We start from the raw sequence: 22,292 nt of genomic DNA, 5'->3' as shown, positions 1-22,292 counted from the left end.
ATATAATAGCCAGGGATAATCTAACACTTTGCTTGCTAAATGGCAACTGATATTAATAACTGGTTAATTAATAGAAGTTCTTTAATAGAAGCATTTAACTTCCTCTAATGCTTCAGGCTTCTTTAAAAAATATTTTATGTATTTATTTTTAGAAAAACGGGAAGGGAAGGATGGAGGAAGGAGAGAAACATTGATGTATGAGAGAAACGTCGATTGGTTGCTTTGAACCCACAACCCAGGCAGGTGCTTTGACTGGGAACTGAACTGGCAACCTTTCGTTCTGTGGGACAATGCACACTCAACTGAGCCACACTGGTCAGGGTTGCTTCAGGCTTTTGAAAAGCCCTGGTCGATGGCCTATCCACAGTCTAGTCTCTCAAAGGTTCATCATTTAAAATAAGATTTCTAGCTAGTTTTCTCATCTGTTGGTTGAACTATGTTATCTCTATGATCTATTTCAGTTCTAAAATGTCAAGATTTTGTTTTCAAATTCACACATATTGTGACTGTTTCAATGGACATAAGATTTCACATATAAGGCCTGAAGTACTGGCTTAATATTGATTAAAAAAAGAAGAAAAGGCATTGTTTTACTCCTTTATCATAATTTATGATTTCTGAAGTATATTTGACACACTTCTCTAGTTCTCTAAAGAGGAATCATGAATTCCTGTTGACATTTCCTTTAAGGGACAAGGAGGTTCAAAAAGAAGATGATGGCTGTGTGGACATATCTCTACATCATTTTTCTTATCAACAGAATTTCTGTAGCGACCAATTCACTCTATCCCAACAACTCCTTAATAGCAATTAATAGAATTAATTTAGAATTTAATGTTTAATAACTTAATATCTTATGTTTTATATAAGTCTATTTCTTAAAAGGGCTATTTTTTTCTAAGATACAAACAAAACTTCTTTAAAAAGGAAATGACTTCCTAATATGGGAAAAAAAAAAGCCCAAACCCACTGCATCTTGAAAACTGAACAGTTTTCCAGAAAAAAAAGGAATATCAGTTCATAATATTTCTGTGCAAGAGGGAAAGAAGCAATAAATGAGACAGAGAACACCTATTCAGATAAACATGTTTCTCAGACGCCTCTTACCAGCTCCCCCTCGGGACCGCCAAAGTCCAGGTACAGGTTCCGGATGCCGTCGTCGGCAGACATCCTCAGCCGTTCGAAGGGGTAGCGGTACAGCACGCTGCCGGGAGCTCCGTTTTCCCTGGAGATGGTGAACCCATTTTCATAGTGGACCGTGAGCCTTGCCTCTTGGCCGTTTAATGTGCAGCCTAGTGAAGATAAGCAAAAACATTAATCAAGTTCCTACTTTGATTATTAAGTGCCAAAGGATTCTTCTGGCTTCAAAAGAGGAAACGGAATCTTTTCTTAAGAATGTGTGATAACTAACCTATTTGGAACCTTCTAAAGTAAGTTTTGCTCTAGTCACTCAAGTCAACATCTTGATTGAGATAAGGAAGAAATTACCATAACTCTCCTTGACATCTCATCTGATTCAGTTCAGTTCAGTGAGTATCAACCGAACACTTGTGCTGGCAGGGGCCTGTGTGTGGTACTGGAGAAGTAAGACACACAGCTCCTGCCGTCCAGGACCTCATAAATGAATAGGCATAAACCTGAAACCCCTAACTGGGTAAACTAGAACATATAGGACATGACCGAACACTAAACCGAATAAGGCCAGAGTCAAGGAAAGGTTTCCTGGAGGAAATGGGAATTCAGACAGGCCCTAATGAATAGATCAAACTTGACAGGCAGTGAGGAACACAGAGGAAGTTTCAACTGGGCGAGAAGAAACCACCAAAGGAGAAGGCAGAGAAGGGCATCTCTGCCTTTCAGGAGCATTAACATGGTTTGGTTGGTATTTGGGAAAAAGATAAACGTTTATCAAAGATAAAGGCTATAGTTAGCAAAAGTTGTACTGTTGGTCCTATCGGAGATTAAATTCAGGGGATACTTTTGAATTGAGAGGACAAAAAGCTTTGATCATATGACTGGCAAATGTCTTTACTAACAATTGGAACACTGCTTTGGTATACAGGGTCTACACATGAGAGGCCCTCTGAGGTGTGGGAATTAACATAGCCCTCATGGTCACTTTACACAGAAAAAGTGGCTCCCAAAGAAGCAAGTGCTCACACTCAAACTGATTCTTTCACTGGACGTGCAAAAGCATTCAATTAGTCAAGGCAGCTGGTGTGCACAGGAAATAAGGAAAATAAGTAACATAAATATTGGCAGTGTCCACTCTCAGCACTCAAATAAGAGAGTTTTGGACAACAGACTGAATACTAGTTACCCTCATGTAACTAATGTTACCTTGGGGAGGAGCACAGATAAAATTAACTCCTTGTAGAAATAAGCCAATGCAATAATCTCTCAATGAATGGCTGAGGGGTTTGGAGAAAGAAAAGACAGATTCCAATCAAGGCAACCAGGGTACAGTTTTCAAGAGGATTTTACTTGATTAATATCCCGGAAGGGTGTTGAGGTCTAAAGAGAAGAGAGGGGTCAGCTCTAGTCTAGGAAACAAAAGCTCACAGAACAAGGATCTGCCCAAGTCCTCACAGCACTGGCTGGAGAGGGTGCAGCGCAGGCCGGCGAGTATTCCTGCCTGCGGGTGGGGCGAGGTCCGCAATCACGACTGGCAAAGGCAAGCCATTAACTCCCCAACAAGCTTGTCATGCAACAGATTTCTTAAAGTGTTCTGTTTAGGACTGCTCCCCTTCAGGAGGTAAAAAAAGGAAAGCAAACATTAGTGTCTGTATGTTACTTAAAAAAATGTATGTACGCGGTCTGTCCAGAAAGTATCCAGCCATGCCATATGAGTATAGACACATTTATTGAAGATACAAGGTACAAGAAACATTGTACACAAGACAATGACATCTCAGTCCCCTCCAAAGTAGGCACCTTGGGACCTCACACAGTTCTCCCAGTCACCATCAACTGCCCCATCACATTTTCCTGGATCTCATCAATGGTCTAAAATCTCTTCCCTTTCAAAGGTGACTTTAGTTTTGGGAAAACCCAGAAGTTGCAGCCAAATCTGGGCTGTAGTGGGGATGAGTCATCTGGGTGATTTGATGTTTCACCATAAGACTCTGCATGAGATGTGACGCATGAGCAGGCGCATTGTTGTGATGAAGCTGCCAATCACCAGTTGCCCAAAGCTACGGCCTTCTAAATCATCTGAATCACTCCCACGGAGGAATATTCAAGCTTAACGCAAAATCTGATGCAAATTCGTTGCTCTACTTGCTCAGTCATTTTGAATGTGGTGACCACACAATACACATGCTCACTTGGGGTAGGGGGGCATCTACGGCCCTATTGACTAGTACAGTGAAGTTGTCACTGTTCACGCATGCTCATTCCAGCTCATTCTCCTTGGCTGCCAGGTTACATCGATGTTGCACAAACTGTTCTCGTTATATTAATGGTTGGAGTTTTACTGGATAAACCTCAATTATCGTTTATGATTATTACCTCTACATTGAAAAGGAGTAAGTAAAGGTCATATTGAATATGTTTAGGTTTAGAATTGAGTTTTAGTTTAAAACTTATAGTAAATACCAGACACTTCTGAATGAGTATGAATTGGCCATAAAACAGCTACGGCGATGTTGATTAAGTACCTGACACACCTCATCCTTGGAGGGTCTCAGGAGTAATGAACCAAACATAAATGAGCCTCTAACTCTGTTTAATGAGAGGAGGTGGGCGGGGGGGAGTGTGTGCACACACACACAACACACACACAAGTGTGTCTGTAGTGTGGGGCAGACGCCTGTGACAAAGCCCAATTCCGATAGGGCAGGATCTGGGAGTAATTATTAGCAAAACTCGGAACTGGTCCAGGTGACTTAGTAATAACCACCCTGATGTCTTGATTCAACTAAAATCCTCTCAGATGGCTATAAATCCATTATTCACCTCAATTTATAGGTAAGTCAGTGAAAAATTTAATATACTGATTTTGCTTTACAAAGTTGTTATCAGAAATATAAAAAAACACACAACACAACAATTATGGACAATCACAGGATGTCAGATTCTGAAGCTTAAAAGAGAAGAAAACTACAGTTTTAAAAGTTAATCAGTGAAGGAAGACAAACATTCAGCACTTGGCAGTGGGGGCTCTGTGTTCCTTGTGTAGGGTACACCGTGGGCTGACGGCGGGCAGGGCTGAAGATAAGCGAAGAAACTTCATGAGCCTGGACCCAGAATAACTAGAAGGCATGCACGAAGAGTAACTATCTGGTGGAACAGTGAACTATGTCTTCCTTCATTGGCCTGTTTATTCATTATTTCATTTATTCACACATTTTTAGATTCTCTGCTCTTACAGGGCGGCAGGGAAGACAAACAGACAACCACAAGCAATCTGTGCTGGACTGTTCTGAACACTTACTATGTGCCAGACACTGTGTTAGGTGCTGGGAGATACAGAGCTGAATAAAAGATGGTTTCTGTTCAGACAAGAGAGACAAAGAACAGGGAATGTGGATACAGTAGAACAAAGTAAGTACTGTAACAGAAAGACGGACAGAACACTGTGAGAGGATAGAGGAGACGGGAGTAGATTAACTCTGGGGAACTGGAAAAGCCTTAATAGAGCTATTTCAGTTCAGTCTTAAATAATAATAAAAACTATAACAATGGCCACTTTGTTGAATGTGTACACCAAAATTAGTTAACCATAACCTTTTAACTCACCTAAAAATTAAATTAATAAGCTTTCAGGGTTTGGGAGAAATTTTATTACCAAGTAATATGCAAAACCGACATTCTCATCTCTTGCCTAACATTCATCTCATCCCTGACACCTGCTTCAATACCCACCCACAATGCGGGGCAGGGGCTGAAGGCAGGTGGTGATCAGGGGTGGGGTGACGGATGCTAGGGGAGCAGGCCTATGTGCAGACCAACCACATAAAACCAGGCATCTTGAGTTTACCATATATACCCATCTAAGCTCAATCATTCTAAACAAAGTTCTCTGATGAGACTTTCCCTGCATCATAACTGCACTTGAAAATTCTGACTTTACTTCTGAGGTCTCAATTATTAAACTCATTTATTCTTTTAGTAATAGCTGTATTGATATCTATATCTATATATATCTATCACATATTCTACAATTCAGTAATATTATATTGTAAAATTCTTTAGAATGATGGTTTTGTTGTATGAGGCTGGCTTCTTAAGCAAAAAAAAAAAAAAGTTTTTCCCACCATACAAGTAAGATATAACTTTAAAAATTCAAACAATATAAAAGTAGCCTGTAACTGCACTTGAAGTTAGTGATGGAGTAAAAGCCAGGGATGCCTATGGCACAAACTACTCGGCAACACCCACTTCAATAGCTAAGGTGCAGATGTGCGCTCCACTCATCCTCTCCCGTCTCCCATCTGTCCCTCTTCTAGGGCAACCCCTCCACCTGTGCTTTGGATCCTGTCCACTCCCATCTTCTCAGCAACTGTATAAGACTGATTATTCCTTATGCTTCTAGCCATTTGCAATAACTCCCTTTAAACCAGATCCCTCTATTAACTTTTACAAATGTTCTAGTCTCTCATTATTAAAAGAAATATCTGTACTCAACTCCTCATCTTCTTCTTTCTACCAGTCTCCTCTCTCTTCCTCTTCAGAGCAAAACTTCTTTTTTTTTTCTTTATTATTGTCCTCTCGTGCCTTTAAGAGCCAGCCCTATACTCAGGACGGCCCTCCTAAACTGAGAGGGAGATTGCTGTGTGTCCTGCCGGACTCCTCTGTTACAATTGAGCACAGGGGAGCAGAGAAAGCATAGGCCAGGACAAGCAGAGCAAAACTTCTTGAAAGAGCTGTCTACACACAGTTTACCCAAGTTTCACCTCCCCTTCAATCCTCAGCCCACTGCAATCCATCATCACACCACAAAGCATCCAAGTATCACCACGTTGTTAAATCCGACCTGCTTCTTCAACCCTCATCTCACTTGATACTTGTAGTACTCATTGTTAGCTGTCTCCCCAGCTTCTATTTCTCCATTCTTCCTTTACTGCCAAACCCAAATTTTATTCAGGTTTCTACTTTCTCCTAATGTGTTTCAGGGAAGAGTGACCGCATCTTCAAGGGCAGCCAGGCTGGCTTTCCTCTGGTGATTGGCATTGGTCCAGGCTGTGCATATGAACCAAATTGGCTCAGGTTGAAAAGAACTATGATTGGGAAGAGAAAACACACCACCACCCTCCTTTAACATTGGCTCTCTCTCTTTTATGTAAGAGAATACATTTCTTTAATGTTTCACCTAGTTTGCTAAGGCATTTTCTGTTAACTGCACCCTAAGTCACTCCCACTGGCCCATTTAACCTTACTGGACATTCCTCTCCTTGAAATACTCTTCCTTTGGCTTCAATGGGGGACTTACTCTCTCCACCCACCCTAATTTTCCTTCTGCTCTGGCTACTGCTTCATGATCTGCTAAGTGAAAGGGACACTGGGTTTTTCAAACCACAAGGATATTGTTGAGTGTAATGACATACATTAAAGATAACTTTCTAAGCAGCTCCATTAGTGGTAAAAAAAAAAAAAAGATTTTAAAGCAGAGGGGAAAAAAGCTTGTTAGCTAGTAATATATCTATTCATGTTACACCAAGATGAATACTGGTAAATAAGACTTACATTTTCTACTTTGTGTCTTTCTGAATGAGAGAGTGCTGGTGGCTACCAGTGTACCATGAAGGACAAAGACCCTGATGTCAAAGAAATCCTATCCTGCCCTGGCTGGGTAGCTCAGTTGGTTAGAATGTTGTCAGATATGCCAAGATTGCGGGTTTGATGCCTGGTTGGGGCACATACAAGAAGCAACCAATTTGAATACATAAATAAGTAGGACAACAAATCAATGCCTCCTGCTCTCTAAAATCAATTAAAAATTTTAAAAAATGCTATCCTAAAAATCCTGTTTCTGCTGTTCTGGGCCCAGTTACATGGGAAAAGGGCTCTGGGGGGCTGCAATGTTTCCAGCAAAACCCTTTAGCAGCTGCAGGACCAGGTGGGTCCTCTGGGCATCAGAACAACCCAGAAGGGAGTAGGCTTCGCAGGTTCAACCTGGTCTGACTGCTCAGGGCTCTCTCAGAGAGAGACGGGGCTACCATTCTCCTTACTGCACATGGGGAAAGCCAGTGCAACCCATATAACCAACAGGACAGTCACACCTGGGGTTACAAAGAAGAACATGACACTATGTTCCTTTCTTAGAGTTATTTGATCAAAGGCATGAGGTAAGTTTTTATTTATTTTTATTTGTCTCATTGCCAAGCAGAGCTTTGTAAATAATAAAATAGTCACTACTGTTGATTTAATGAACTGAGAGAAACTGATAATGTATATGTCCTCCAGGAGTTTAATTTGGCCATAAGAATGAGTCATTGAGAGGGGTGAACGCAGGGGCTTCAGTCACTGGCTTTGAAGCCAGGAGTCCACAATTCAAGTCTGAGCCATGGTACCTTCATCTTGAACATGGATGCAATAAAATTTGCCTTAGAGGGCTGTGTGTTACGGTTAGGGACCATGCATCTCATGTGTGACTTACAACAACCCTGGTACATACCTATTGCTCTTTCTGTTTCTGTTCTTCTTACTTCAAAGGCAGAGGCTGTGCCTACCTTATTTATTTTAGTATAGCCAGTAAAAGCACAGTGAATACACTCAGTCAATATTTGCTGAGAAGATGAATAAAAAGGGATTCAAAAGAATTTCTACAAAACTGAGAACAACATGCTTAGAGCAAATTCTTTCTTTCCTCACAGAGACTAACAGTAGAAACACTTTTAAATGTCCACGTTTCTTCTCCTCTTACAGATTTTCTACATATTTTTTAAATTTTTTATTGTTGTTCAAGTACAGTTGTCCCCATTTTCTCCCCACCACTCACCCCTACCCCAGCCATCCCCACTTCCCTCCCCTGATCCCATCCTCCCTTGGTTTTGTCCGTGTGTCCTTTATAGTTGTTCCTGAAAACCCTTCTCCCGTTTATTATATATTTATTAATGCAACTCCTACCTACACCTATAACTTCGTAGTCTTCGTATCACCAAAGTTACCAAAATATAAAGTATCTTCATAAAGTTCTCAGATGATTTAAAAACCTGAATAGCTTGGGTAATTGGTATAGTGAAATTAAGCCTTTAAAAACATACTTATTAAAGTTCAAACTACTACACACATATTTTTCATATTTTCAATTCCTGTGGCAAATGGAAAATGGTTTTATGGGTCTGAGAGAGTTAAGTGCATTTTCTGCTTAGTCATCTTGAAGTTCACATTTGCTAAAAAGAAAAAGTCCTCACATACCAGAAGGATCACTCATCAATTCTGCTATAACTATAATCTAATGAATGTTTAAAACTAAATGGACATTATGAAGATCATATATTATATTCACTAGTCAAATCTTGTAGGTAGTCACTGAAATTTTTCAAAATGGATAAACTATAATCAAAACACATAAGAGAAAAGGAAACAGAGCTTAAGTGATTTCTTTTTGTCAACTACCTAACTTTTTTAGGCCACGAGTATTTGAATATATGTCACAATCTTAGCTTTTTAAAAAAAATCCTCACCTGAGGATATGTTTATTGATTTTTAGAGATACACGAAGTGGGGGCGGGGGGGGGGAGAGAAACATCAATCGGCTGCCTCCTGCATATATATGGACCAGGATCAAACCCACAACCTTTTGGTGTATGGGACAATGCTGCAACCAACTGAGCTTCCCAGCCAGGGCTATAGTCTTAAATGATCTTTTCTGAATCTCCCAACAATTTAACAGAAGGTGGTAACACATATCTGAAGGACACACTTGTCTTATGTATGTATGTGTACATATATGCAAGTATGGCTGTGCACATCAAGCATACACATAAGACCTAACAGACTAAGTATGAACACATGATTATGTGCATACACATATAAATACATACATGTTTTACAGAAACTCTGACTTTCATCAAAGCACTTTACCTTCAGTCAGTTTAATATATCTGCCACAGCTTTAAATACAGAGTAAGTGATTAATAGGTACAGTACATCAGCTGACCTAAATTGTGAAAATGAAAGTATTACCAAGGTAATATTAAAATACAGCTGTGAATGAGAACAAAAAAGTTCAAAATTACCTAAAAATATTTATTTTGTCTATTTAAAAATATAAGGAACCACCCTGACCAGTGTGGCTCAGTGGGTTGGATGTTATCCTGAAAACCAAAAGGTCGCCAGTTCGATTCCTGGTCAGAACACACACCTGGGTTGCAGTCCAGGTCCCTGGCTGGGGGCACGTGAGAGGCAACCAACTGATGTTTCTCTCACACATCAATGTTTCACTCTCTCTCCCCACCCTTCCCTTCTCTTAAAAAATAAATAGATAAAATCTTTTAAAAAATAAATTAAATAAAAATATTCAATGTAAAGAACGAGCTGGTCCTTATTCTCCCTCTCCTCAAGCCATCTATATTTAAACAGTTGTGAGCCAGGGGGTAGATAGATTCTGATTTCCTGCAATGTGAAGTTTAGCTGCCATCGCAGACCTTCACACGGAGGACTGGCCCATCCCAGAAAGCACATTCTGTGGTCAAGATGAAAACCAGAGCCCCACAGCCCTTAATGCGGTGACCAACCACTCCATAGAGAAAACAGGCAGAAGACAGGGGAGAAAGCGTGGATGTGGTGGCTTTGGTCAAAATCCACAGTGGGTTCTTACTAGTCACTGGTGTCGCTGCTTGAATCATCACAGTGGCCGTGACCAAAACATCAAGCAGGCCCTAAATGGATGAAGACCGCATTGTCTGACAACAGTAAAAAAACTCTCCCTGTGCCGATGTTAGATGATGGCCCGTGGCAAGGCTGCCCGTGTAGTGCTAAAGGCTTGGAGCTCCCTCACATTCAAAAGGCAACAGAAAGGAAGACCAATCACAAGACATTCTGCTCTTGAAACATTTTCTTTTTTTATATAAGTTCTGTAAAACTAAGTTTATAAAATAAAATCGTAGATAAAGGGAGCAAAGTTAACTAGCCAAGATACTTAAAGTAATTCAAACTCTATTAGAAATTGTGATGTGTTACTTTTAACTATTCCCTGTTCTTATTAAAATGAAAAGCAATCTGGAAATATTTATGTGGGACATAAAACACACAAATATACATATATGAAACCATACCCCAATTCACATAGACTAGCCACAAGAGGGCGCTTCGAGAATGGAAAGCGAGGAAAGGAACTCCTTCAGAAGCTTAGTTCAGTAGGTATTGGGCACACATTTTCAAACTTTTAAAGAGAAACTCCTATTCCAAATTCTTTATTTTTCTATAGCCATAAGCTCTTCCAGACACATTTATTTTAAGGGTATCTATCCATATCTTAGATTCCAAATCTTAACTATAGGATCAACATATCTAGTACTTGGTAAATGAGCCCTTACATTATCATGCAGCCTTAAATGATGAACAGTGCATCTGCCTCCTTGTACACAGGGTTTTATGAATGTGTTCAGAGCCATGTGCAAGGCTTAGAAAAACTTTACTATTGAAACAAATAAACCAGGTTTCTTCCCATCGCGATCACTTTAAACTGCCGTATTTCAGAACACTTCTAAATTTGGAACACATGATAATGGTGTTCACTGTCTATAAAACAGTTCTATTTAATTACTATTAAAAATGAACGCCAGGGTCTATACCTAGAGAGACTTCCTTGATCAGCTCAGCGGCAGCGTGGCAACCCTGAACAAGTATCCTGGTCCAGGTCGATAGATCCCGATGTGTCTCTACCCTGAAGAGATGCATCTCAATGCCCTGCCGAGAGCCTGTCCTGGTAGCGAACGTGAGGTCAGATCCAAGTGAGGGTGATCGACATCCAGAGCCAGAATGAACCAACCTAGGACCACAAACAGAGTGAAGATTAGAAGTATTTAATGTACTGTCAGAGGAAAATGTCAGCAATTTATGTTGATGGATATGCAGAAAATTATAAAAGCCATCGGCAGTGTTTGGAAAAGTACATTTCAAAATAAGATTATAGTCTTTTAAGTAGATACCATTCTGTTTTTACCACAAAATGACCCTTGGCGTCACAGTCAGAACACAGGGCTGATGGTCCAAGACCCCAATTTTCCACTGGCATTTTTATGCTTCCAAGAGGCTATGCATATCAGTGAAACATTCAATTTTGATTAGGAAATGATAAGCCCCACACATGCATAGCCACCGCATGACCAACATCACTCACCAGACTGGTCCTTTTTTTTTTTTTTGCCAAGGATGAACCTACATTGACACAGCACAATCACCCAAAGTCCCCAGATTAGTTTAGGGTTTACTCGTTGTATGTTCTACAGGTTTGGACAGATGTGCCCATCATTGTAATATCATACAGAGTATTTTCACTGCCTCCAAAATGCTCTCTACTCTGCCTATTCAGCTTCCCCTTTGCCCAGCAACCACTGACCTTTTTATTATCTCCATTTTCTTGATGTTTCCAAGATGTAACATTGTTGTAATCATATAGTGTAAAGCCTTGTTAGATAGGCTTCATTCACTTAGTAATGTGCATTTAAGTTTTCTCCATGTTTTTTTTTTTCATGGCTTGATAGCTCATTTCTTTTTACTCTGAATATTATTTTATTGTCTGGATATATCAGCAATTTATCCATTCACTTACTGAATACATCTTGGTTGCTTCCAAGTTTTGGCAACTATACATACAGCTACTATAAACATCTTTGTGCAGCTTTTTGTGTAAAGTGCAACTTCTTTGGGTAAACACCGAGGAGTGAAATAGCTGGATTATATCATAAGAGTATGTTTGTAGGAAACTGGTCAACTGTCTTTCAAAGTAGCTGTAGCATTTTTGCATTCCCACCAGCATTGCATGAGAGTTCTTGTTGCTTCATGTCCTCACCACCATTTGTCAGTGTTCCAGATGTTGGCCATTTAAGTCTGTAGTGGTATCTAGTGTCCCAGGTTCGATTCCCAGCCAGGGTACATGCCTGGGTTGCAGGCCATAACCCCCCAGCAACCGCACATTGACGTTTCTCTCTCTCTCTCTCTCTCTATCTCCCTCCCTTCCCTCTCTAAAAATAAATAAATAAAATCTTAAAAAAAAAAGTCTGTAGTGGTATCTCATTGTTGTTTTAATTTGCATTTTCCTGACAACACAGATGTAGAGCATATTTTCACATTCTTATTTGGCATCCCTATTATCTTCTCTAGTGAGGTGTCTGTTAAGGTCCTTGGTCCATTTTTTAATTGAGGTGTTTCTTTTTTTATTGTTGAACTTTAAGAGTTCTTTGATATTTTGAATAGTCCTTTATCAGATGTGACTATTGCAAATATTTCTCCTAGTCTGTGGCTCATTTTCTAATTCTTTTATCATTGTATTTTGCAGAGCAGAAATTTTTAATTTTATTTTTTTAGGGGGAAAGGGAGAGAGAGGGAAGGAAGGTGAAAGACAGACAGAAATACTAATTTGTTATTCCACCTATTTATGCATTCATTGGTTGATTCTTATATGTGCCCTGATCAGGGATCAAACCTGTGACCGTGGTGTATTGAGATAACACTCTAATTAACTGAGCTACCCAGCCATGACAGAAAATTTTAATTTTAATGGAGTCTAGCTTGTCAGTTATTTCTTTCATGGGTATCTTTGGTTTTGTATCTAAAAAAGCCATCAACACACCCAAGGTCATACAGGTTTTCTCCCATGTTATCTTCTGGGAGATTTAGTTTTGCATTTTGATTAAATTTTGTAAAGGGTATGAAGTCTGTGTCTAAATTCTTTTTTTTTTATGTGGATGTCTAGTTGTTACAGCACCATTTGTCAAAGACACTATCTTTGCTCCATTGTACTGCCTTTGCTCCTTTGTCAAAGATCAGGTGACTATATTAATAGGGGTCTAATTCTGGGCTCTCCATTCTCTTTCATTGATCTGTCTATTCTTTCACCAAAACCACACTTGTCTTGATTATTGTAGTTTTATAGCAAGCCTTAAAGTTGAATAGTATCAGTCCAATTTTGTGTTGTATTGGCTATTCTGGTCTTTTTGCCTCTCCATAAAAACTTTAGAATCATTTTGTCAATATCCATAAAATAACTTGCTAGAATTTTTATCAAAATTACATTAAATCTATAGATCAGTTGGGAAGAACTGACTGACATCTTGACAATATTATGGCTTCCTATCCATGAATATGGAAATAGACTCTCCATTTATTTAGTTCTTACTTGATTTTGTTCAGAGTTTTATAGTTTCCCTCTCATACATATTTTGAATATTTTTTGTTAGATTTATACCTAAATATTTCATTTTTGGGGAATGCTAATATAAACGGCATTGCGCCCCCCCCACGATATTTATTTATTTATTTATTTATTTATTTGAGAGAAGGGAATGGAGGAAGAAAGAGAGGGAGAGAAACATTGATGTGTGAGAGAAACATCATTCAGCTGCCTCTCTCATGCCCCCAACTGGGGACCTGGCCCACAACCCAGGCATGTGCCCTGACTGGGAATCAGACCTGTGACCTTTCAGACTGTAGGCCGGCACTCAACCCACTGAGCCACACCAGTCAGGGGGTGTTTTTAATTTCAAATTCCACTTGTACATGGTTGGTATACAGAAAAACAATTGATTTTTGTATATTAACCTAGTTATCTTACAAAGTTGCTATAATTGTTATTAGTTTCAGGAGTTTTTGGCCAATTCCTCTGGATTTTTTATATATTATAATCATGTCATCTGTGAACAAGGAGAGTTTTGTGTCTTCCTTCTCAATCTGCACACCTTTCACTTCCTTTCCTTGCCATATTGTATTAGCAAGGACTTCCAGTACAATGTTGAAAAGGAGTGGCAAGAGGGACACCCTTGCCTTGTACCTGATCTTAGTGGGAAAACTCTGTGTTTGTCACCACTAAGTATGATGTTACACACAGATTTTTTTGTAGAGTTTTTATCCAGTGGAGAAAGTTCCCCTCCATTGCTAGTTCACTGAGGATTTTTATTGTGAAGGGTGTTGGATTTTGTCAAATGTTTTTCTAAATCTCTTAATATTATCATTGGATTTTCTTCTTTAGCTTGTTTATATGATGAATTACATTAACTGATTTTCAAATGTTGAACCAGCCTTGCATATCTGAAATAAACCCCACTCGGTTGTGATGTATAATTATTTTATACTTTTTAAGATTTGATTTGCTAATATTTGTGGAGCATTTTTACATCTATGTTTGTGAGAGATCTTGGTCTTTAGTTTTCCTTTCTTGTAATGTCTGTCTGGTTTTGGTATTAGGGTAATGCTGGACTCATAGAATGAGTTAGGAAGTATCGTCTCTACTTTTATTGTCTAAAAAAGATTAGAGGAAATTACTTCCTTAAATGTTTCGTAGAGCTTACCAGTGAACTCAGCTGGCCTTGGTGCTTTCTGGTTTAGAAACTTTTCACAAAAATTAAGTCAAAATGAGCCCTGGCTGGCGTAGCTCAGTGGACTGAGCGTGGGCTGTGAACCAAAGTGTCGCAGGTTCGATTCCCAGTCAGGGCACATGCCTGGGCTGCAGGCCATGACCCCCAGCAACCGCACATTGATGTTTCTCTCTCTCTCTCTCTCTCTCTCCCTCCCTTCCCTCTCTAAAAATAAATAAAACTTTAAAAAAAATTAAGTCAAAACGAATCTTAGATCTAAATGCAAAACTTGCAAAAATATGAAATTTCTAGAAGACATCTTGAGAAAATATAGATGATCTAAAAAAATACATTAAAAGCACGATCCATGAAAAAATCATTAATTAAAAACTGCTCTTTGAGCCCTGGCTGGCGTAGCTCAGTGGATTGAGCACGGGCTGGGAACCAAAGTGTCCCAGGTTCTATTCCCAGCCAGGGTACATTCCTGGGTTGCAGGCCAGAACCCCCAGCAACTGCACATTGATGTCTCTCTCTCCCTCCCTCCCTCCCCTCTCTAAAAATAAATAAATAAGATCTTTAAAAAAAATGTTAAAAAAAATTTTAAAAAAACCCTGCTCTTTGAAAGACAATGATAACAGAATGAATAAAGCTACAGAGTAGGAGAAAAAAATGTGAAAAACACGTATCTGATAAATGACTGGCATCCAAAAATATACACAGAACTCTTAAAACTCAACAATAACAAAAAAAGTTTAGCCTGGCTAGTGTAGCTCAATGGATTGAGCACGGGCTTGTGAACCAAAGTGTTGCTAGTTTGATCCCCAGTCAAGGCACATGCCTGGGTTGCAGGCCAGGTTCTCTGTGAGGGTATGCGAGAGGCAACCACACATTGATGTTTCTTTCTCTTCCTCTCTTTCTCCTTCCTTTCCCCTCTCTCTAAAAATAAAGAAATAAAATCTTTTAAAAAAAGTTTAAAAATGGGCAAAATACTCACTTCTTGGTATGTATCCAAAAGAATCAAAACCAGGTTCTTGAAGCCCATATCCACAGTAGTAATTTCCACAACAGCCAAGAGGTGAAAGCAACCTAAATGTCTACTGACACATGAATGGATAAAGGAAACGAGGTATCTACCTACAATAGAATAGCCTTAAAAAGAAGGAAATCCTGTCATATACTATGACACAGATGAACTTTGAAGAAATTATGCTAAGTGAAATAAGCCAGTCACAAAAGACAAACATCACAACTCCAGTTATATAAGGTTCTCACAGTAGTCAAACTCAGAGAAACAGAAAGTAGAATGCAGTTACCAGGAACTGTGTTGGATGGGGAAACGGAGTCTCAGTTTTGCAAGATTAGAAAGTTCTAGGGATCTGCTGCAGAACAATGTACATACAACATTACTCTTGGACACTTAAAAACAGTTAAGGTGGTAAATACTATTATGGATTTTTAAAAGTCTTTGGAATTATTGAAAAAAATGGACAAAAAATTTGAACAACCACCTCATCAATGAGGATATACAGATAGCAAATAAGTATATGAAAATATTTTTCCACTAAGTAAATGGGAAAAAAGTGCTCCTGCTTCCCAGAACAGGTTTGTCAGGGAAACACAAGATTTGTTTTTAGAAATATTAAGCCCAGGATAGGTAATAGAGATTAGGTTTGTACCCAGAAGAACCAGAAACATGTTAGCACAAAAACTCATTCACAAATGTTCATAGCAGTATTATTCATAATATCCAAAAAGTAGAAATAACTCAAGCGCCCATAAACTAATAAATGGATAAACAAAATATGTGGCATATGCATGCCCTAGCTGGGTAGTTCAGTTGGTTAGAGCGCTGTCCTGCTACACCAGGCTTACAGGTTCAATCCCTAGTCAAGGCACATAAAAGAAACAACCATACTTGAACAATGATTAAAATAAAATTAAAAAAAAAGAAAAGAAGCAACCAATTAATGCAGGGATGGATGGAACCAACAAAATCACTGTTTCTTTCTTCCTCACCCCTCTAAAATCAATCAATAAAAAAATAATCCAAGCAATGGACTATTATTCAGCTATAAAAAAATCAAGTTGTAATTACAACATGGGAGAACCTTGAAGACACAAAGGGCTATAAAACGCATGATTCCATTTATATGGAATAGGCAAATCCATAGAGACAGAAGGCAAATTTGTGGTTGCTTAGGGCCGGGGTAGGGGAAAATGAGGAGTGACTACTAATGGGTAAAGAGTTTCTTTTTGGGGTGATTCAAGTGTTCTTATATTGATTGTGGTGATGGTTGCACAACTCTGTGAACATACTAAAAATCATTAAAAAGTAGCTTTCCTGAGGGTCATTAAACTATTCAACATTTTATGTCATGACAAACATTTAATATAGTTTAATTTATTCACTTCTTCCAAAAATATTTTCCCTATGTTTAAGAAGTTCTAAGTAGATTGGTATAACAGAATGAAAATACTTTCCCCCTTATAAGAAATCCAACAGACAATATTTTCCATACAGAATTTTTAAAAACTTGGCTGAGAAGTATATACAGCAAAGAGAAATAAATAAATGGCTTGCTGGCTTCATTGTAGGCTGTATATCTATAATACTTTTCTACAAATTTGTTGGTTCCTTCCTTCACTCCTCTAATAATAACCTGAGCAAGAACACATCTAAGAGCAAGTGGATATTCCTTTACATTTCCTTTAGTTGTCAGGGAGTCACCTGGTGCACACCTTTTAAAAGTGACTGATACCTGCCCTGGTCAGGTGGCTCAGTTGGTTGGAGTGTCATCCTGTGCACCAAAAGGTTTCAGGTTCAATCCTGGGTTGGGGTGCATATGGGAGACAACCAACTGATGTTTCTCTCTCTCTCTCTCTCCTTTATCTCCCCCGTCCTTCCCTTCTAAGATCAATGAAACATGTCCTCAGGTGAGGGTTGGAAAAAAAATGGCTGATGCCTAGCTCATATCCTCAAAGTCAGATTCTAGGGCGGGGTCCAGACAACCTTATTTTATTAAAATTTCTCCAGATGATTCAAGTGTGTAGCACTAGTTGAGAAGCAGTAAACTAGTGATTTGCAAGTTTTTTGGTCTGAGTACCCTTGTACACTCTTGAAAACTACTGAGTATTCTAAAATCCCTTTTTAAAAAATATTTATCGATATTTACTACAATTAGAAATTAAAACTGAGAAATAAAAATATTAATTCATTTAAAAATAAAAATAACCCTGTTACATATTAATGTGAATAATTTATTTTTATTAAAATATTTTCTAATACAAAAAAATTAATGTTAAGAGTGGCACTGTTTTAAATTTTTTACAAATCTCTTTAACATCCAGGTTAAGGAAAGGTAGGTGAATTCTCACATCTGCTTCTGCATTCTGTTGCAGTGTGTTGTTGAAGCATATGAGGAAATGCCAGCTTTGCACAGTAGTATGTAGTTAGAAAAGGAAATATTTTAATAACCTTCGGATATCCTGCCCACCAAACCAAAACTCAAGTGGTTTCTTAAAGGTTAGTTGTAATGCAGAATATGAAACCTTCTCAATAAAGTTTTCATAACCTGTTATATAAAAAAATCACTTATTTGTCTTATAGTTTGAATGGATCTTTTTTTATATGCCTGCATGATTTTGTAACATTATGTATTGGTCACTTGGAAAATATTTTTTCCCTGAGCTTTGCAGATTTTCCAAATGTTTAAAGCATCTTATTATACAATATCAAAAAGTCGTATTTGCATGCTGGCTGGTGGAGCTCTGTGGACTGAGCGTGGGCTGTGAACCAAATGGTCGTTGGTTCAATTCCCAGTCAGGGCACATGCCTGGGTTGCGGGCCAGGTCCCCAGTGGGAAGCGTTTGAAAGGCAACTGCACAGTGATGCTTCTCTCCCTCTCTTTCTCCTTCTCTTTCCCTCTCTCTAAAAATAAATAAATAAATTCTTTTAAAAAAGAGTCACATTTGCTAATACTACCACTGGTCTCATCAGAAAATTCTTTAGGTATTGGGAAGCTGTCAACTCACAGTGACAGATACAAGTTTTCCAGAATTCTAATTTTTGTTTGAAAGCTGGAATTTTATAATTGGCAACAAATTTTATCAGTGTTTTCCTTAAATGACAAAATCATTTTGGTCATTTTAGAGAAAAATGTCTGACAAATACCCAAGTCTGACTAACCATAGCTTGTAATTCTGTTGTTGTTTTAAGTAAAAAATAGTGTTCCATTAAAAAAAAAAAACCCAAAAACCAAAACAGCTAGTTCAGCTCATAACTCGAACCCACATGTGCTTTTCTTTCGAGAAAACCATCACATTTCACAGAACATTAAAAAGATGAATCCTCAAGTATTGAGAGGGAATAAAACTAATAATTTTAACTGTTTCAACAAAGTCATGTTGAGGTTAAATTGGCTGCCAGTCCATACAGTTTGGTGCCAACTGCCTTGATTCATGCTCAGGCACCAGCAATTCTAGCAACCCTCAGTGCAAATGTCGACAGTGAAAATAAGCAAGCTATATTTTAGTGATAGTTTTAAACTCATAGATCCCCTGAGGAGGGCATCCCCAGAGGTCCATGAAAGTAGACTTTGAGAACCATCTCACTGAGCTGATTCCCAGAGATTCAACGTGCTGCTTAAATATTAGCTATTTCAGCAGAAGTTAAGTAAGTTTCAAAATCACTCCACATAAGATCCAAGTAAGACAGAGCACAGGGAAAGTGACAGGGTGTAGCCTACCATATTCAGTTTGATTGTTAATCCCAAATCAGACATTAAAAATACAAAGTCTAGGAAAATTTTTCCTACAGATCTGATTATTGTAATATTTGGCAGAGGGAATCTAATGCAAACCAGCTGCTGAAGCCTTGCTCCGAGCTGTTGGTTAGCACACACCGCCAAAAGGCCCCTTTAGTGGGGGAGGCTGATGAGCTCATGCAAAGGCGTTTTAGCAGCTTTTGCTCCGTGAGTCCCGTGAACACACCACTGCTCACTTTTCCACCCTGTAAAGTAGTCACACTTTCTTTGGATCTTTTTTCTCTTCCAGTCAAAGAAAGCTTACTGGAAAAGATGATAAAATGCACAGCCTGCAAAATCCACAGCCCCTTTAAAACCCAAGTGTTCTTTTACCCCTATTGTGCATCTGGCTTTAATCTCAAAAGGTGTGTAAAATAAAAATAAAATAAATAAAAATGTAAAAATCTTCATTGAGCACTTTCGTATTTTACTTAATTCTTCACCAGCCTGAAATATCAGCTGTTAAGTAAACACAAACACACACACACAGCCTTGGTTTCTAAGAATCTGTAAAGGTGCAAACCAATATAAATAATAACTCATGTAAATTTATGTCACCCTAACAATGTACTTCGCTTTTGGACTATCTACTCTTGTGGGTAACCAAGGTCCTTAATTTATTTTTTCTTCCCTATGTGTTTATGCTATCTTTTTTTGACTCATCCACTCATAAGAACACGTTCCAAATTATTAGAAATAGAATTAGTGAAAAGTGAACATTCAGCCCTTTCTCATTACTCACATAAATCACAAACCCCACTCTAAAAAGACATAAGCACACCACTTTCTGGCCTTGCCTTTCTTTGTGGTACACTTCCTGGTCTGGTCCCATCCTCTGGTCTCTCAGTCACTGGCCGTACTCTACCCGCTCTGGGGGCCAGAGGATGATTAGGTCCCACTGAATTCTATCATGCAATTACTTAAAACAATTCCCCTGCAGACATGGCCACATGGAAAAATAAACCTCTCATTGGCCCATTATCTTTACTCCTAATCCACTGGTACTTCCTGAACAAGGAGTTATATTAATTAAACTGAGTGAGTAACACATTCAGGGAGCTATAGGCCCCACCCATTAAATTAATGGCCAAGTTAAGTCTGCATGTCTGGTTGATCCAAATAATATATTTGAATTCCTCATTTAATATGAAACTTTCACTACTTATAAAAACTGTTGTAGAACTAAGCTCCTCTTTTAACAATGGCCAAATTAAACCAATTATACTTCTTACATAGAATTCTTCATTGACATATTTTCACTTAATAATAAATTATTCTAATTTAAGCAGCTAACAAAACAATGTGTCAGGTACCACTGCAGGTATTTTACAAGGACTAATTCATTTAATAATCACACCCACCCTATCTCATTATGGTCTCATTAGGGTTTCATTAACAAATGAAAAATACGTAGCACAGAAAAGTTAAGTAACATGCTCCCAATTACCTACTAAAAGTGGCAAATATGGATTCAAAGTCAAGCTTATTAAGAATTGACCTTAGTCCCTTCTATTAGATCATATTGTTTTCCAAAACTGTAACATCTTTGAGATATAATTCACATGCTATTCACTTTACCCATTTAAAGTATACAGTTCAATGTATTTTAGTGTATTCAGAGCTATGCAACAATCACATTTAATTTTAGATTCTCGTTACTCCCAAAAGAAATCCTATACTCATTAGCAGTCATTCCTTATTTCTCCCACTCCTCACCACACCCCCTCCTGTCAATGACTAATCTTTCTCTACAATCTGCCTATTTGGGACATTTTACACAGATGGAATCATGTAATATTTGGTCTTCTGTGTCTAGCTCCTTTCACTTAGCATGTTTTCAAGGTTCATCCTTTTTGCAGTTTATCAAAATCTCATTCTTTTCTGTTGCTGAACAAGATTCTATTATATGGATATACCATGTTTTGTTTCTCCATTCATTTGTTGGTAGACACTTGGTTTTTCCACTGTTTGGGTTTTATGAATAATGGTGTTGTAAACATTCATGTGTAAGTTTTTGGGTGGATGTAAGTTTTCATTTCTCATGGGTATACACAGGAGTGAAATTCCTAGGTCACATGGTGACTCTATCTTTACCCTTTTGAGGAGCTGCCAGACTGTTTTCCACATGGACTGTGCCACTTTACATTCCTACCAGCAGCGTATGCAGGTTCCACTTCTCCACATCTTCGTCTACAATTGCTATTATCTTTTTAATTATAGCCATCCTAGTGGGTGGGAAGTGGTATCACACTGTGGTTTCGATTTGCATTTCCCTGATGGCTAATCATGTTGAGCATCTTTTTATGTGCTTTTTAGCTCTTTATATATCTTCTTGGGACAAATGTCTATTTCAGATCTTTTCCCATTTTCTAATTGGGCAATTTATCTTTTTATTAATGAGTTGTAAGAGTTCTTTATATTTTCTAGATACAAGTCCCAGATTAGATAATGATTTGCAAATATTTTCTCCCATTCTATGGGTTGTCTTTTTACTCTTTTTTTTTTTTTTTTAAGATTTTATGTATTCATTTTTAGAGAGGGAAGGAAGGGAGAGAGAGAGAGAGAGAAACATCAATGTGCGGTTGCTGGGGGTTATGGCCTGCAACCCAGGAATGTACCCTGGCTGGGAATTGAACCTGGGACACTTTGGTTCCCAGCCCGCACTCAATCCACTGAGCTATGCCAGCCAGGGCTTTACTCTTTTTTTTTTTTTTTGGCTTTTTTACTTTCTTGATTGTGACAGTTAAAGTACAAAAGTTTTCAATTTTGATGGAGTCCAATTAATTTATTTTTTCTCTTGTTGCTTATTCTTTTGGTGTCATATCTGAGAAAGCTCTGCCTAAGCCAAGGTCATGAATATCTACTCCTGTATAAAAAAAGAGTTTTAGAGTTTTAACTCAAATCTTATTTGTATTTTTTCTCTAGTTGCAAATTAGTACCACACTGATAGTACAACCACAATCACTCCATTCCCTTCTTTAGTACCAGGCGCTCCGGCAGTTTGGGACCAGCCTAGTCTATGGACAGA

The 22,292-nt window shown here is 38.4% G+C and overlaps 1 protein-coding gene, 1 long non-coding RNA gene and 1 other non-coding gene across 3 annotated transcripts in view; all 3 read right to left on the bottom strand.

Annotated features, from left to right (window-relative positions):
- SNTB2 (syntrophin beta 2) overlaps positions 1 to 22,292 on the bottom strand; it is an 88,515-nt gene that overhangs the window by 8,223 nt on the left and 58,000 nt on the right. Inside the window, exons 5-6 of the mRNA XM_028501875.2 lie at positions 10,743 to 10,939; positions 1,108 to 1,292 (exon numbers count right to left, since the gene is read on the bottom strand). Coding sequence (XP_028357676.1) covers positions 1,108 to 1,292; positions 10,743 to 10,939 — 382 coding nt within the window. The remainder of the gene's footprint in view (positions 1 to 1,107; positions 1,293 to 10,742; positions 10,940 to 22,292) is intronic.
- LOC118497513 lies at positions 5,636 to 7,913 on the bottom strand. The gene is made up of 2 exons (XR_004900037.1): positions 5,684 to 7,913; positions 5,636 to 5,646 (listed from the first exon to the last, which is right to left on the bottom strand). It is a non-coding gene; the product is annotated as an uncharacterized LOC118497513 (long non-coding RNA).
- LOC114488490 lies at positions 5,704 to 5,843 on the bottom strand. The gene has a single exon (XR_003683805.1).

This window comes from Phyllostomus discolor, chromosome 12, assembly GCF_004126475.2.
Source record: "Phyllostomus discolor isolate MPI-MPIP mPhyDis1 chromosome 12, mPhyDis1.pri.v3, whole genome shotgun sequence".
NCBI classification, from domain to species: domain Eukaryota; kingdom Metazoa; phylum Chordata; class Mammalia; order Chiroptera; family Phyllostomidae; genus Phyllostomus; species Phyllostomus discolor.
This window is presented reverse-complemented; position numbering and strand designations above follow the sequence as displayed.